Below are 16,072 nucleotides of genomic sequence, written 5' to 3'. Positions count from 1 at the left end.
GTTGAGCTCATTTGATAAAACTTTGGATACCAGGATATTAAAATTAAATATTTGTCTGTTGATAAATTTACAGAGGAAGTTGTGCAAATCAACAGAATCCATCAAAGGCTAAATTTATGCAACATACATGTATTCTTCACACTTGAGAATGAAGACAGGAGACAGGATATTTCTCTTAAGCTTTTATTAATATTTAAGTTTGCTTTTTTTAGGATGTTCATTGTGTTACACAGAGAAATTAGCCAGACAAGTAGAATTGATTGTATTCTCTTTACCTTTAATCTTTTTTTTATTGTTAATTATATTATTCTCCCTTATCAGCGCTAAAGCTAAAAAAGTTACACAAGAACTATCACACGGTTAACTAACTTGTGAGCACATCGGGACAGTAAACTAACACTTCACAGAGATAAAACAAACAAAAAAAATTAAATCCCAAAACATAGAGGGGATAGAAAATATGATCGAAGTAAAAATTAAGAGACAAACAAAAGACAAAATGGACGAGCATTTACAATCACACAGCCCTGCTCAACTCCCCACAGATAAGTGCCACTCCCTTTCCTTTTTTGGCAATTTCAATTTCTAGGCTCCACCTGTTATCCCTTATTTGGTAGACGCTCCCATGCCCGATTGCTTGAGTTTTAATTTAAGTCTGGGAGGAGCATTTACATTCTACACTTCAGCCCTCTGGACAGCGACAAAAGTGCCTAAAACATGGCGGCATCCTGCTTTGACGTCACATTTTGCATTTACACCCCTATAGCATAACAGGCTGGTTGTGAATTGCACTGATGTGATGGGCCAGAGTGATTTAAAACAGATTATTGTCGTCACTCCCATCATTAATATCTCCCAAGTACCAGTCTATTCAAAGCTCAAAATCTGAGGCCCTCCACTGACTTTCTTATCTCTGTCGTCATCATCCATGTCTACTTCATCAAACATGTTGGGACAGGAGCACTAGACAGCATGTGAAAGAAACAGGCAACCTCCAACTGACTCATAAAAATCATACTGCTATTAAGTAAAAATAAAAAAAGAATCGGATGCAACTCTGCATCTGGCAAGTGGCACGCTTACAAATACACATGCGCTCCAAGGATTGGGTCCAAATATGGGTCCTTTTAAAAGTACGTTCAGTCCAATGGCTACATGTTGTTGGGCAGTGATAAGCTTTGTGTTTAGATTAAGTAGGCACCGGATTAGACTGTTATCAGCTCATTAAATGTGCATTATCAGTTGTTATAAGCCTCATAGATGTGGGTCAGAAGGGGCCTGCTACACCTACTATATTGTGAAACGTAAAAACTAGTTGAAAGCGACACTTTCTAACACGTTGTAAACCTGAATGAAACGTTACATTTTGAACACAAACAAAACCGTTTATTTAGGTTTAGGCAACAAAACCACTTGGTTCCGTTTACGGAAACACATTGTGTTTTGGCTTAAAATAACTACATTTGAAAAGTGAAAGTGAAACTTAAGGTTGTGAACACAAAGACAACTACACGTCGTCAAATTTACGCAAAATTTTGGCGAGGAAAAACTGGCATGGCCATTTCCAAAGGGGTCCCTTGACCTCTGACCTCAAGATATGTGAATGAAAATGGGTTCTATGGGTACCCACCAGTCTACCCTTAAGGGGTCACTGTCTTTTATTCTTTCTTATGGTTTTCACCCATGTGAATCGATGATAAAACCTACTAGTAGGTGTAGCAGGCCCCTACTGACCCACATCTATGGTGCTGATAACCACTGATGACGCCCATTTAATCACCTGATAATAGTCTCACAGCATTTCTGATGGCAGAATTTTGACCCCGTATTTCGGGGCTCGCACTTTTGGCAGTAAGAATGCTTATTGGCTGCAATTCCAGATTAGTTGTTTCAAGGTGCAGATATTGGCTGGTCATTTTTTCACTCTCAAAAAGGCTATTATATTTTTTGCCTCTTAGGACTGAGGTTGTACCAAAAGGTTCAGCCCCCGGTGGCAACATTTATATACCTCGAGTGTGTGGCAGTGAAGGGGCTGGTACATTGTCATTGAGAAGTCACAGGGGGTTTTGTTGGTCTCAAATCTAAATTACTAAACTTTTCCATAGGACCCTGGTCCTCTTTGCTGCATTAATTGTGCTTACAGGCGCTTCCTCACATTCACTTTCCTCGAACACACACACACACACATCGCAACAATCACAACACAATTCTCTTGCTTGAATAAAGCCGCTTGCTTCACAGCGCACAGAAACTCAAGTATGCTATCTGGGTTTGTTAGGAGGTATCCGTGCACGGGCAAGGCTAAGAGATTACAACCCAGGTGATAAACACAGTGATCCCTTCTGGGTATGTAACACTTGAAATGCAATATCCATACAAGCATGCTACTTAGCGACGTATTGCACTCCTGTTAAGTAGTACACAAGCGTGGATATTAGCACACGCAGTGCTGGACTGCCAGCTGTATTGGAAGCACTTTTTAGTGTGCGACTCGTGTTAACGATAGCTAAAGCTAACACCCTCAGTCTCACCTATGCTTACCGCCATGTTCGCTACACACTCCACAGAAACAAAACAGCACACGCACCCAAATCCACACAACTCATTAGAAGAATATAACAAGAAAAATATTACCCAGTCAATATTCACATGGGCTGATTCCAACTTCTAAGTCAAAAGGAAAACAAAGCTTCCTGCCCACCTCATCAAATCCAATGGGAAAACAAATACTAATAGACGGGGCAAATGGAAGACATGAACAACCTGTCAACATCAAGGAGGAAGTAGTCACTATAATGGCTCTCATTGGCTGTTGCCACACGACGGGTCAACCGATCGGGAGCTTCAGCCGTTTCGCTGAGGCAAAATGAGAAATCCGATTAAAGAAATTAAAATAACACAATAAAAACTAGCTTAAAAAGTAGTACACACACATTGTTATAAGTATCTCTGCTATAGTACATTTTTTTTTTTTTTTTATCTATTAAACTTAATAAAAGAGAAAAGTTTATTTTATTTCTATTACATTATCATCATCATTAGCTTCATCAACAACATCAGCATCAACAACATTTTCAGAATTATTACTATTGGTTAACGCAAGGTGTGTGGTCTCTATAGGCCTCCTCGTCTAAATTAAAGGGCTCTATTGGCTGACAATAGAGGGAGGGAGAGAGGACTGTGGCCATTCTTTCTCCACCTATTAATCTCTTCTTGTCTATACTTCTCATATTCATTGTAGACCAGCCCAATCCACCTTTGTTTGGAGCTGGAAAGGGGGGTGTGAGGAGAAGGACTGGTGCAACATGTGGTGCAAAATGTGAGGATTCTTCCTCTGAAATCCCTCCATCTCTCTTCCTCCCTCCCTCTCTAGTCCTACCCTGCTCTTGTGGGGAATGATGGGAGTTGTTTAGTGACAAATAAGTAACCCATTTGTCTCCTTCCTACATTATCATCGCGATTCATCTTTCCCTTTCCTTTCGCCTTCGCCCTCTTCTCACTCTCACTCACTCTCTCTCTCGCTATCATTATTTTGTTTTTTTCTTCAGCAAGACACCTCCATCGTTTGGGAGGGGCTTGGCGGCATCTGACCGCCCTGCGAGCCCTGCGACAGGGTGCGGGAGCGAGAGCGGGACCCATCCATGGAGTAGGAGGAGGAGAGGGAGGTGGTGCGAGAGCGGGACAGGCGGGTCATGCAAGATGACGCCACTGTAGGAAGAGACGGATAGAAAAGTTAGGAATTAGAAATCAACGTAAACACTACGCAGCATCTTAAGGCGTTATTCTATATTTTTGACAAATCCTATGAAAAGACCAAGTGAGTGAACTTACTGTAGCCCATTCCCTGGATGAAATACTTGAAAGCCTCAGTCAGTTTAGCAGGCTGCAAACACAAAGAAAAGAAATGGTTCCATCAGTGCAATCACTAATTATTATCTGAACTAGGTCATAATAAGTGCAATTTGGCGACCCCAAGTGGCAGCCGAGGGTAAGAGTTTTAATTTAAAGGACTACAACACCCAGGATTTCTGTTAAATCAGTAAAATCTACAATTTTCAGAGTGGTTTGTTTTCTTTTTTGTGGATTTTTGGAGCTAGGGAGCCTAAGTCCAGTGGACCCCATGGGACCTTATTTCGGAAAAAATACGAACGGTAGTCAACGGAGAGAGATGTATTTTCAGTCAGATTTTTTTTTTTTACAACAAACTGCAACTTTCTTTACTTGCAAAATTATGTTTTAAATTGACAAACATCATATGTGTGATTCATGGCGCAGTTCAAACAGGATCAACAAATATTTATCTCTCTCCGTTGACTACCGTTCATATTTTTTCTGAAATAAGGTCCCATGGCGTCCACCGGAACTTAGGCTTTCTATTGTGTCCTGCTCAAGGAGAAGTCTTGTTGTGAAATCTGAGTATCTGTGTCCTCTGGCTCAAATTAATATGGGCAGCCATCGAATTCAAAGACCTCATCCACATTGTCACTTTTAGTGTACGGCAATGACGGTGCCAACTTGCCCCAATAGCACCATATTGCAGCCCGTGAGCAGCTGCCGTCTACAGCGCTCTCCCTCAATACTGGACCAATTTCAGAAAATGTTGTCGCTATTAGTCAGTTAGACCAAAAAACATGGGTAAACTTGCTTGTTGTAGCTTTAAAATCCACGTTTTGTGTATCAGAAAGAGGCTGTTAGTTTGTTGTTACCTGGGTCAGCTGAGGGAGACCACCAGCATCAGCCATCTGTGGAGGACGGGAGAGAAGAAGTGTGTTAGAATGAACGACAGAATAAAGTGTAAGAAAGAAGAGTGAAAAATAAAAAGCAGATTAAAAAAAGAAAGACTTGAGGGTTAGTTACCTTTAGGAATGAAGTTGTTGTTGGGTCCATTTTGCTGTTGCACTCCACCTAGTGGTCACAGAAGGAAACACAGTAAACATGCAAAGTCGTTAAAGCTCCCATTAGGAGACATTTTAGACTGAAACACTTACGGCAGCGTCCTCATATGGAGCCTGATCGCCCACCACCAACATTACTGGACACCTGAGGATGACAGAAATAGAGATTGGAAGGGTGGCATTTAGAGTTTTTAGAGGTTTTTTATTTTAAAACAAGAAATAAAGTATAAAGATGAAAGTTTAGAGGGGATTTACTTGAAGGTGCTGTTGCGGTCAATGTTCAAGTCTCTGCGACTGGAGGGAAACGAAGAGAGAAGATTATGTTGGCCATTGTGTGATGTGTGGAGTGTATTTGTGTTTATGAAACGATGTCTGTGGGCGTGTTTACCTGTTGTAAGTCTTCCAGAGGAGCTCTATGTTCACCAGATTAGACGCTTTGGAGATGCGCTCTCTGTGAGACTGCACTAGATCTGTGTTTGCTGACATCTCCTCCTGCAAGAAAATAAGACTTTTTGTTTGCCTAGGGCTGTGTATCGGCAAGAATCTGGCGATACGATCCGTATCACGATACAGCAGTTACACGATTCAATATATTGCGATACTGTAAGCTAGGCGATATATTGCAATTTTAAAAAAAACAAAATATATTTAGGAAAACTGTGTCATAGTATAAAGAGCACACCATCATCTGCATAAAATCTGAGTAAAAAAGTTTACCAACAGTGGGATCTGCATTTACATGAATCTCAGTCCCTGTAACATCCAACATCGTAGCACTACTTTGAGAGGGCACATACACTGAGAGGGAGCATGTATCTTTGCAACTAAAATTAAGTACTGACTGAGTTATTCTTTGCATTTTAACTATTAAATAAAAAGTGTTTTTGAGAATCAATACAGTATCACAAAACATACAGTCGCGATACTCGATATTTTCTTACACCCCTATCGCCTGCAAACCAAAACACTCACAAAATGATGCAAAACACTTTAAAAACACATTATTGTACCTGACTGAAAAGGTGGCACAGGATCTGCTCCGTGAGGGAGGACGTCACAGAGCTGAGCTAGAGAGGGACAGGAAGAGGAATCAATAGGATCGTTCATCACTTAGTCAGTTTAATATGATAAACAATGACATAATCAATACTACTCTGGGACACAGAGCATGCACGCAGTCGCATAATTTCATATCCACAGCTAAACTTAAATTGATGGAGAAGTCGCATTAGGACTAACTACATTAAAATACCACATGTTTCTGTGTACAAGACAATGCCGTCCTGAAAGAAAGAAAAGGTACCTTCTGAGCAGCCCAGTCGATCCATCCTCTAGCGTTAGTGTCGATGTTGACCAGAACCAGACCTTCCACTGAATCTGGGTTTGCAAGCTGATGAGAGAAAGGACGCAGCAGAGAGACAAGATGGTGAGATGACAAGAAAAACATCACAAGACAGAATGTTTTTAGATTATTTCAGCAGTAAACATTATCAATGTACATGAATAACACTATATAGAAAGATAAGATTTAATAAAATCAGTACACAACACTTAAAGTCCAGCATACTAGACATTAGTAAATTATTAAAGCAATACTATTATCACATTATTTTGCATCCTATTCACTGTAAGTTTTTGCTCATTTTTAATTAGTAATAATATCAACTCAAAATGACCGCAGGGAAACATAAAACAACTACAAAAAGCCCAAAACAACCACAAAGAGATGCAAAACAGCTGCTAAAACAAACAAAGAAACCACAAAGACTAAAAATGACTACAAAGAGACACAAAACAACAACAAAGAGACTCAAAATAACTAACAAGAGACGCAAAACAACCACAAAGAGACACAAAATAACCACAAAGAGACACAAAATAACTACAAAGAGATACAAAATGATGACAAAGACAACAAAAAAAACTACAAAGAAACACACAACAACCACAAAGAGACACAAAATGACTACTATGAGACAAAGCAACTACAAAGGGACTCAAAATAACTAACAAGAGACGCAAAACAACCACAAAGAGACACAAAGTAAACACAAAGAGACACAAACAAACTACAAAGAGACACAAAGCAACTACAAAAAGACATAAAGAGACACATAATGACTACCAAGAGAGAAAACAACCACTAAGAGACACAAAGCAACCACAAAGCAACACAAAATAACTACAAAGAGACACAAAGCGACCACAAAGAGACACTAAATAACAACAAAATACCAAAACTAGTAAACACACTCTGAACACTGTCTAAAACTAAACTAAAATGAAATCTAAAAGTCAAAACTAAAATCAAATAAACTGAATTGAAGATTCAAAACTATTCTAACCTTGATTAAATACATTTCACACATCTAAAAATGCCTGTGAGTGTTACTGCCGTGTTTCACTGCCGTGTGACGAACAACACCAGGCGCAGTATAATTAGCTGCTGTCAGAACACGAGAGCTTGAAACAAAAGATGACACTCACTGCGAACTTGGAGAGGACGTACGCTCCCACTCCCACACCCACTCCGATTACAGTACGGAAGCTGACAGACGGACAGAACAAGTTATTAACACATACAGAAAATCTCTACATATGCATTCAAACAATACAGCACATAAATCACTCGTACATTTGAAGGAAAATGTTATTTTACTTCTAAAAGAACTTTTTTGAGGCAGGGGTGTAGAGATAAATAAATAAAAAGTTTATGCAAAAACAGTTCTGAAATCAGAATTATATCAGTATTGGCAGATGTCCAAATTCAGGTATCAGATCGTAACTGAAAAACGTGGATCGGTGCATCTCTAAAACGAAGCGTTTCAGACTGAGGGTGAATACAGGTATATTCAGACGGACAGTATGAGGAAAATAAAATGTTTTTTTAACCGTAAAGCATGTAAACATGTTCTAGTAGAAACCCCAAATACAAGTATGAATCTGAAAATGAGCATGATATGTCCCCTTTAAAATTCATGTATGTGCACATCACACACAATCCCCTTCTGTGCATGCGAGCCAAATGAAATTCTGCTTCTTATTACGTCAAAATAAATACTGTTAACTCACTTGAAAAACTGCAGGACGGAGGGGATCATCTCTGCTACGGTGTCCATGGAGGGATACTGGTAACTGTAACGGGAAACACAAACAACCTCCATCATAATAAGAAAACATCCATTTTTTAGTATTATTAGTTCAAAAACGTGTAATTATTGGAAATTACTCACAATACAAGATGACGCAATATTTTACTTATTATTTCATCTTAAGCACATACAGTGACTTTTATCCATGGGGATTTAAAACAAGATCAAAAAGAGAATAAGCTTTAATTTCTAGAACCAGCGGCAGGGGTTAAAGGTCACAGCCGAGATGCCGCCCGTGACACTACGCGACACGAAATCCTCCTGAGCCCGTGGAATAATCACGCGAGGAAGAGAAGTGATAGAGAAGTGCAGGCGGAGGAAATAAGAAGAGCGTAAAGAGAGATTTTCTTTAAACCTCTGACAAGAGCGTACTAGAGACGACAGAGGAGGGAGATGGTGAGTATTTTTGGAAGAGATTAGGTTTAAGCCTGCCACAGAAGATTGTTTCAGAGAATTTTTACTTTTAAAAAAGCAAGTTCACTGCAGGACGATGACGGAATACCAGCATGTCAATACACATATAATGGGGCAGCAGCCCAAGCCCATTGTGTGCCTGTGGAGAGGTGCAAACAATGGAACACATCATTGAAGCTTGCCCGCTCCACAGTCTAAAAGGAGGGTTAGACACCCTCCATACAGCAGACCAGGAGGCAACTGCATGGCTCAAGGACTTTGCATTCGCTAAATAAATAAATACACATATAGCGATATGGTGAAGGTCGTACCCTGTGGGGTAGGCGGCGGCCCCCTCCTCCTGCCCCGGAGCGTCAACATGAATCAGGGTGAAGTTCTTGACGATCTCCTGCATCTCCTCGAACTTGAACAGAGGGGAGAAGCAGCTCTTACCTGCCAGAGAGGAAAAACAAAAAGTGACTCAGAATTGACAAAGAGTTGAGAAAACAAAAACAGGCTGAGTCAAAGAGAGTTACTCACTGTCCAGACCCGCGTCGTGGAAGGTGAGGATAGCAGGCCTGCGGGTGGTTCGTGTGCCGTGGAGGGTCACGTGCAGAACACCGTGGGGCGTCTCGATACTGTGCTCCTGAAGAGACAAAGAGAAAACAACAAAGTGTGATATTGACATTTCTGGACTGAGCTTGCAGATATTTTCTGCCCATATCAAGCAAATGGTAAAATGGTAAATGGACTTGGACTTATATAGCGCTTTTCTAGTCTTCCGACCACTCAAAGCGCTTTACACTACATGTCAGTATTCACCCATTCACACACACACACAAACTGATGGCAGAGGCTACTAAGGTGCCAACTTTGCCCATCAGGATTTAATCTAAATACTCATTCACACACCGATGGCTATGCCTCCGGGAGCAATTTGGGGTTAAGTGTCTTGCTCAAGGACACATCGACATGTGACCCGGAGCAGCCGGGGATCGAACCACCGACCTTCCGATTGGTGGACAACCTGCTCTACCCTCTGAGCCACAGCCGCCCTCAGCAAACTACTAACTTTTCATAACCACCTTTGATGCCTACAGGGGAATTTATTTTATTTGAATTATTGGAAATCAATTAACAACACAAAAAAATGACAAATATTGTCCAGAAACCCTCACAGGTACTGCATTTAGCTTAAAACAATATGCTCAAATCATAATATGGCAAACTGCAGCCCAACAGGCAACAACAGCTGTCAGTGTGTCAGTGTGCTGACTTGACTATGACTTGCCCCAAACTGCATGTGATTATCATAAAGTGGGCATGTCTGTGAAGGGGAGACTCGTGGGTACCCATAGAACCCATTTTCATTCACATATCTTGAGGTCAGAGGTCAATGGACCCCTTTGAAAATGGCCATGACAGTTTTTCCTCGCTAAAATTTAGCAAAACTTCGTAGTGTTATTTGGCATTCTTCCTGACCAGTGTAACATGACATGGTTGGTACCAATGTATATTCCTTAGGTTTTCACCATTGTCACTTGGACACAAAAACATGGGTCCAGGTTGAAAAATACCAAAGTTACCCTTTAAGTAAAAAGGAAAAGTGCTTACCAAAGTATTATTTATAAGTAAAATGTTATTTGTAAATGTGTGATTTCCTTCTTAAAGAATGTTCTACATCTGTTTAAGTCATCTATGTTGTTCTTCATTCCAGACCGGTCCCATTGCTCTGTGATGATTTTACTGTATATTGTGTTTGTACTCCACACCACGCAACCCACGACCTCTCTGAATGTGAAACAGTCTCACCTGTCCTTGGTCCAGGAGTATCCTAGCAGCCAGTTCAGCATCCTGTGAGAGATGAAAGAATGAAGTCTTGTTAGAACAAGGTGTGCATGTGATTGTTGGATATATGCTTCTTTAAATGCCACATCACTTTTTTGTTTGTTTATCAGAGGGGAAAAGTCAGAGATGACAGCTGCAGCTAACAATTATTTTCATTACTGATTAATCTGACGATTATTTTCTCGATTGAGTCAACGGAAACGCCTTAAAAATTCCTGTTTTGTCCGACCAACAGCCCAAAGATAATCCCTTTACTATAATGGAAGACAAGGACAAGCGGCAACTCCTTAGTTCTTTATTTCTGCATATGATAAAATAAAACAAAAGAGAAGAGATATACAATAACATAAAACAAACCCTGAGGGCATGTAAAAGGAACCCACCTAACATTGAAAGCTGTATTACAATTTAAAAACAGACATAAATATTTTTAAAATATTTAAAAGAAAGAAAATAATACTATTTCCAAACAAGAAGCTAGAGATAAAAAGACAGGAAGGAAAAATCCTCACATTTGTGAAGCTGAACCTAACAAATGTTTGCCATTTTTGCTTTAAAAATGACAATTAATCAATTAATCGACTCACTTTTGCTGTCTTAATGTAAGTTGCAAATAAATGTAACATTAATCTTGATAAATTGTTCTAATTTTGCAATCAGAGTATTTTTGTGTCATTTCATTTCAAGAATCTGTGGATAAAAATGTATTTTTCTTATTTTCGTCTTCCTTTTTTGCCTTTTTATTGCATATAAATAAAAAATAAAAAGCATATATAAGAGAAAACTCTCAGCTTTTTGTTCTTTCACAGTCCTTTAATGTTAAATGAGGTCTTGCTCCCTAGTTAGGGCGGCATTACACTCCAGATGAAGCAGCAGAGCACCTCTTCAGAGGAGCAGGTGGTTGTGGGATACCGACGATTATATGGTGGAAGTCTTTAAATGGGATGTTCATTTGCAACCTTGGATCCATTCACCCCACTAATGAATTACTAGCATCACAAGCTCTGAGGAAATTAGCAGTCTGGGATGTTGAAGTGGAGGTGGGCGTGCGCAGATGGGCGTCCCGGAGGTTTGGTGAATGGAGAGAGTGCACATGGCTGCGTTATAAAGGTCACTGGATTAATCAATATAAAGCATATTCTCCATCAGAGCATGGGGGCAGAGGCTGGATGTTAAATACATGAGGGTGGAGGCGGGATGTCGCAGTGAACGATGGATGTTGGGATGTAACCTCCCAAGCTTCATTATATTTCCAGCTCAGAATCACCCTTCATGCCCCCATGAGTCACGTTGTAGCCGACACTGCAGGCAACAGTAATGACTCAGACATGAGCATTTTAGATTCATCGCTAAAAAAACAAGCTCTTGCTCAGTTCTTTCCCATTCTTTGTTTACGGGGACGGACCCCGTTCGTTTCATTCATCCACAACTTATGAACAAATCTTTTAGTCAGGGAAAGTCATAATTATAAATCCGCCTGCTACTTCAGCACCTCAGACAGCGCCATGGATTTATCTACAGAGTGCTCCAGGGATGACGTATTTTTGTAGGCTAACCTGGAAGTTAGTATCGCTCTAGTTCCCTCAACAAAAAGCCAATGGGATTTTTCCATTAGGTTTTGGATTATTGCAGAAAATAAGCTCTGTGGCAAACAAACGTTTATGATACTTTAGCAAAATAATCCCCACAAATGAACACCACTTTTATGATTTTTGAAGCCTAACGTTAGGCTATAAACAAATTACGCCTCGGTCACATGAACGCAACGAGGCTGTAAAGGTGGACGAGTCGGCGTGATGACGTTTAGTAGTCTCATTTAGCCACTTGTTAGCAACCGCCTCCTTTAAGACACATAAAGGCTTCAAAATTGTGGGATATTTATTGACGTATTTTATATTGTAGAACAAAATGTTAAAATCTCTTTAGCTTGTGTTAACCACAGACCTTATTTTGGGCATCTAACTAAAAACCCATTGAAAAAAACCATTGACTTCCAGACGAGGGAACCAGAAGTGGTAAAATACTAACTCATTTCCAGGTTTTACGACTCATTCCTTGGTGAAAGCTCTGTGTTTTGTTTCCCAACTTCCACCCCATTAGTTTCACGCTGTCTACACTACAGCGCCTGACTTCCGCTTTTGCTTCTGTCATAACTACTACAATTTCTAGAGGATGCTGTCGTCTTCTTTTACACCTTATTTCGCTGATTGACCATGTGAAATCAATGATAAACCCTACTAGTAGGTGTAGCAGGTCCCTACTCAACCACATCTATGAGGCTTATAACCACTGATGACGCCCATTTAATGGCATGATAACAGTCTAAAATGTAGTCTTTTCATGGGATTTGTTGATATGAGTATCCTTTATTTGTTATGTTTTCTTGTTCTATAAAGCTCTGTTACAGTCATTCTACTTGTTTAGTCATAATTATTCACCATATTCTTTGGAGACAAAAGGTTTTCAACACTCTTTGAGTTAAAGGCACTATATGTAACTTTCAGAACATCTTTGTTATTAATGACACCGGTGGCCATTAATTGAACTACAGACACCAGAATTGGCCAAAACAGCGACGTGACATCACATTACAATCATATATCAACATTAGTATCTGCAATGTCCAATCTCCATGATACTAAATAGCTTGCCGTGTGCAAATTACTTCATCAGCTCATGTTATGAAGCAAAACTGTCCCGAGTACTTTACATAGAAATCAGTCCACAGGCTGTTATAGATAGCCGAGAAAATGGTGGAAGGTCTCAATTTTTAAGTTACATTACCATATGTTCACACGATAGCAATACAAAGCAATTAATACATGTAAATTGTTACATATAGTACCTTTAAATGAATATAGAATAGTAATAATAATGAGTTCCCTACTTCCTGTTCTGACATTAATATACATTTCTTGTTAACAATGTCACTACACTTATACTTCTTCTTCTGTGCCTTTGTTAAACTGTGTTGTTTTGAACTTTAGTGTTGTATTTCCCTGTTTGCCCTCCAGGTGTCAGCAGCGAGAGACAAACGGCTCTGCTCTGCAGCCGCGCGTCCACACGGGCAACATCAGCGCAGCAGAGCAGAGGAGCTGCTCTCGCTCCTATGGGGCTTTGACGTCAGCCCCGGCAGATCTGAGCCAGAGCTTTAGCTGTGCACAAACACACATACACACACACACACACAGTCATGCACACATGTGTTTGAAACACACCTTGTAACATGTTGGCTTTGCTCAGACTCAAAAGCGCACACGCTCGAATTCACGCACAGCGAGGACACACACACAAAGCAACCCTTGTTTTTCTGTCTCCTGGGACACAGACACATCCCGCCATTCATCGATCTAGATTATGTACGTTACACACTGGCGACCATGCAATTAATGCTGCTCATGCTTGGATAACATTAAAGTCAACCTGCATGCATGCATTGTGGAAACTAGTACAATATTTTGTATGCATGTGTGTGTGTGTGTGTGTGTGTGTGTGTGTGTGTGTGTGTGGTATCCTCTCTGACCTTGGCCTCAGCCTGACCCGTGAGTAAAGGCTTCTCCTCCGTGATGGCGATCTCCTGCATTTCTGTTGTCATGGCGTCAACTCCTGTACAGGTGAAGAAGAGACCATAGCATGAAAATCTGTATCTGTTCCCTGCAACCGTGACAATGAATACATCTTTATTCTCGCTGGCATCCTTACACAAACACTTGACAACGTCATATGGGAACAGGTGTACCAAACACACACACACACACACAGAGGTTGACACACGTTGCATGTATATGCACCTACACACCACCAAGTGATTAAATTCTGCATGTCGCCGTTTTCCTCTGGGACTTTGTTAGAGCTTTGGGACCTTCTGAAAGTTAATTAGTTATTAGTGCCGGCAGAGATGAGCAGAAAAGGATTGTGGAAGAGAAAAGGAGGGATGGACACGTTTTTTTGGGATGGGTAAAAACAGGTGTGATGACATAACTACGAGGAATAAAAGCATGGAGAGATGAAGGTGGGTGAAACATGGAAGTGAGACGTGAGAAACGCCTGAGGGCAGGAGTGACTGATAAGGATGAAGTGAAGGAAAAAAACTATTTGTATTGCATTACTTTTATCTGAGGAAGGTTAGTCGAGCATGTCCCTCATGTTTACCCCTTTGCAGCCACAGTGTGTGTGTGTTACTGTGTGTCCACCGGAGCGGTCCAGGAGTTAAAAGCTGCGCCCGAGGGCATCGCAAAAGGTGGTCATTCAGAGAGAGTAGAGGCAAGTTCATTTCATTGACATTGCCACATTGATCTCTCCACAGGTCTAGGCAATTCAAACTGAAGCCTTGACAATTATAACCGCAGACACGCCGGTCTTTACATGTTAAAGTGCAGCTTCATGGCTGTTGCTGTTGCTTCTGCTGCAGGTTTAAAGGTTTGGATGTTTTTGAAGTGGTACTTTTCTATAGTCAGTGTGTTATCTACAGTAGATGACGTTCAGCACGCCCCCAGTTTGGAGAAACAGACGAGTACCGACACTGGAGCAAAGCAATGTACTGCTGTGGACGGGGCCGGCAGCAAAAATGTGTTTTAGACACCTAAAAGAAAGGCCCATCTAAAAAAAAAACAGCTATATTTAGAATATTTTCACCACTTTACCTTGCTATCAGACATCCCTTTTTAATGGGGAACTGAAGCCGTTATCTATGCTCTCGCCAAAGCCACCAGACTCCATTGAAAAAAACAGTAATTTTACCTCACAGAACACGAGAGTTGCTGGTCTACCGCTGCCTCGATTGGTTATTGGCTTGTTTGTGTTATTGTGTGACTTTGGTTAGTTCAGATTCACCAAAGTGACACAATAGCGAGGTAAAATTACTGTTTTTTTTCAATGGAGTTTGGTTGCTTTGGCGAGAGCATAGATAAGACTTCGGTCCCACTTCGGAAACATAGACTGTATAGCTGTCTCACAGCAAGGTAAGCTGGCGAAAATATTCTAAATATATCGTACACTGATATTGATTCTTTTAGGTGGTTAAAATATGTTTTGCTGTCAGCCCCGTCCACAGCAGTACATTGCTTTGGTTCAGTGCAGTAACTCCTCCGACCGTCATCTACTGTAGGTAATCCACTGACTATGGATAAGTACCTCATACAACCCCACTTCAAAACACCAAACTATCCCTTTAATGATTTTAACAGACATGGTGGCCAAGGAATTAGCGTAGCTTCACACCGACTGTATTATTTTTTTGTCATAACAATATTTATTAGACATAAATGGATGGATAAAATGTCAAAGTAAAAGCTGAGCTGACAGACAACCACTAATTAGTCATGTAGTTTTAGAATGCCTTCAAGCTAAAAGGGAATATTAACAGTAAGTGAGCGAACAGGTTGTTATTGTGTCTGTTTGACAGCATCTTGACATTTAAAGCTGAAATATGGGCCCTGCTGACATCACTTGTTGTGTGTGTGTGTGTGCCGGCACAATTCAAGCCCTCATAAACTGATGACTGTATTATATCTGCAGATTTGGCGTTACGTCAGCCGAGTTGGTGCGTGTGTGTTTACATGTGTGTGTGCACTCATCAGAAAATGAACTGTGGCCTCGGAAGGCCTGTGTCTCTCTGGGCCGCAAACAGAAATGACTAGTCACCAAAGCAAACCCCCCCACCACCACCACCAAAACACACACACATTGCTCCTATTGTTTACCACCCATCTCTCCTCCCCTCCCTCAACATACATCTATTTATTAGTCTGCACATATTGTATTTGTCAGTTTCTCACACCGTCA

General features: G+C 40.6%; 1 protein-coding gene across 1 annotated transcript in view; it reads right to left on the bottom strand.

Annotated features, from left to right (window-relative positions):
- Nucleotides 1–169: 169 nt before the first annotated feature.
- ndrg2 (NDRG family member 2) overlaps nucleotides 170–16,072 on the bottom strand; it is a 36,453-nt gene continuing 20,550 nt past the window's right edge. Inside the window, exons 2-16 of the mRNA XM_074623790.1 lie at nucleotides 13,812–13,894; nucleotides 10,253–10,294; nucleotides 8,981–9,086; nucleotides 8,773–8,893; nucleotides 7,968–8,030; nucleotides 7,383–7,443; nucleotides 6,199–6,285; nucleotides 5,906–5,962; nucleotides 5,284–5,387; nucleotides 5,151–5,189; nucleotides 4,989–5,040; nucleotides 4,858–4,905; nucleotides 4,707–4,742; nucleotides 3,832–3,883; nucleotides 170–3,708 (exon numbers count right to left, since the gene is read on the bottom strand). Coding sequence (XP_074479891.1) covers nucleotides 3,545–3,708; nucleotides 3,832–3,883; nucleotides 4,707–4,742; nucleotides 4,858–4,905; nucleotides 4,989–5,040; nucleotides 5,151–5,189; nucleotides 5,284–5,387; nucleotides 5,906–5,962; nucleotides 6,199–6,285; nucleotides 7,383–7,443; nucleotides 7,968–8,030; nucleotides 8,773–8,893; nucleotides 8,981–9,086; nucleotides 10,253–10,294; nucleotides 13,812–13,883 — 1,104 coding nt within the window. The 5' untranslated portion in view covers nucleotides 13,884–13,894 and the 3' untranslated portion in view covers nucleotides 170–3,544. The remainder of the gene's footprint in view (nucleotides 3,709–3,831; nucleotides 3,884–4,706; nucleotides 4,743–4,857; nucleotides 4,906–4,988; nucleotides 5,041–5,150; nucleotides 5,190–5,283; nucleotides 5,388–5,905; nucleotides 5,963–6,198; nucleotides 6,286–7,382; nucleotides 7,444–7,967; nucleotides 8,031–8,772; nucleotides 8,894–8,980; nucleotides 9,087–10,252; nucleotides 10,295–13,811; nucleotides 13,895–16,072) is intronic.

This window comes from Sebastes fasciatus, chromosome 22, assembly GCF_043250625.1.
Source record: "Sebastes fasciatus isolate fSebFas1 chromosome 22, fSebFas1.pri, whole genome shotgun sequence".
NCBI classification, from domain to species: domain Eukaryota; kingdom Metazoa; phylum Chordata; class Actinopteri; order Perciformes; family Sebastidae; genus Sebastes; species Sebastes fasciatus.
This window is presented reverse-complemented; position numbering and strand designations above follow the sequence as displayed.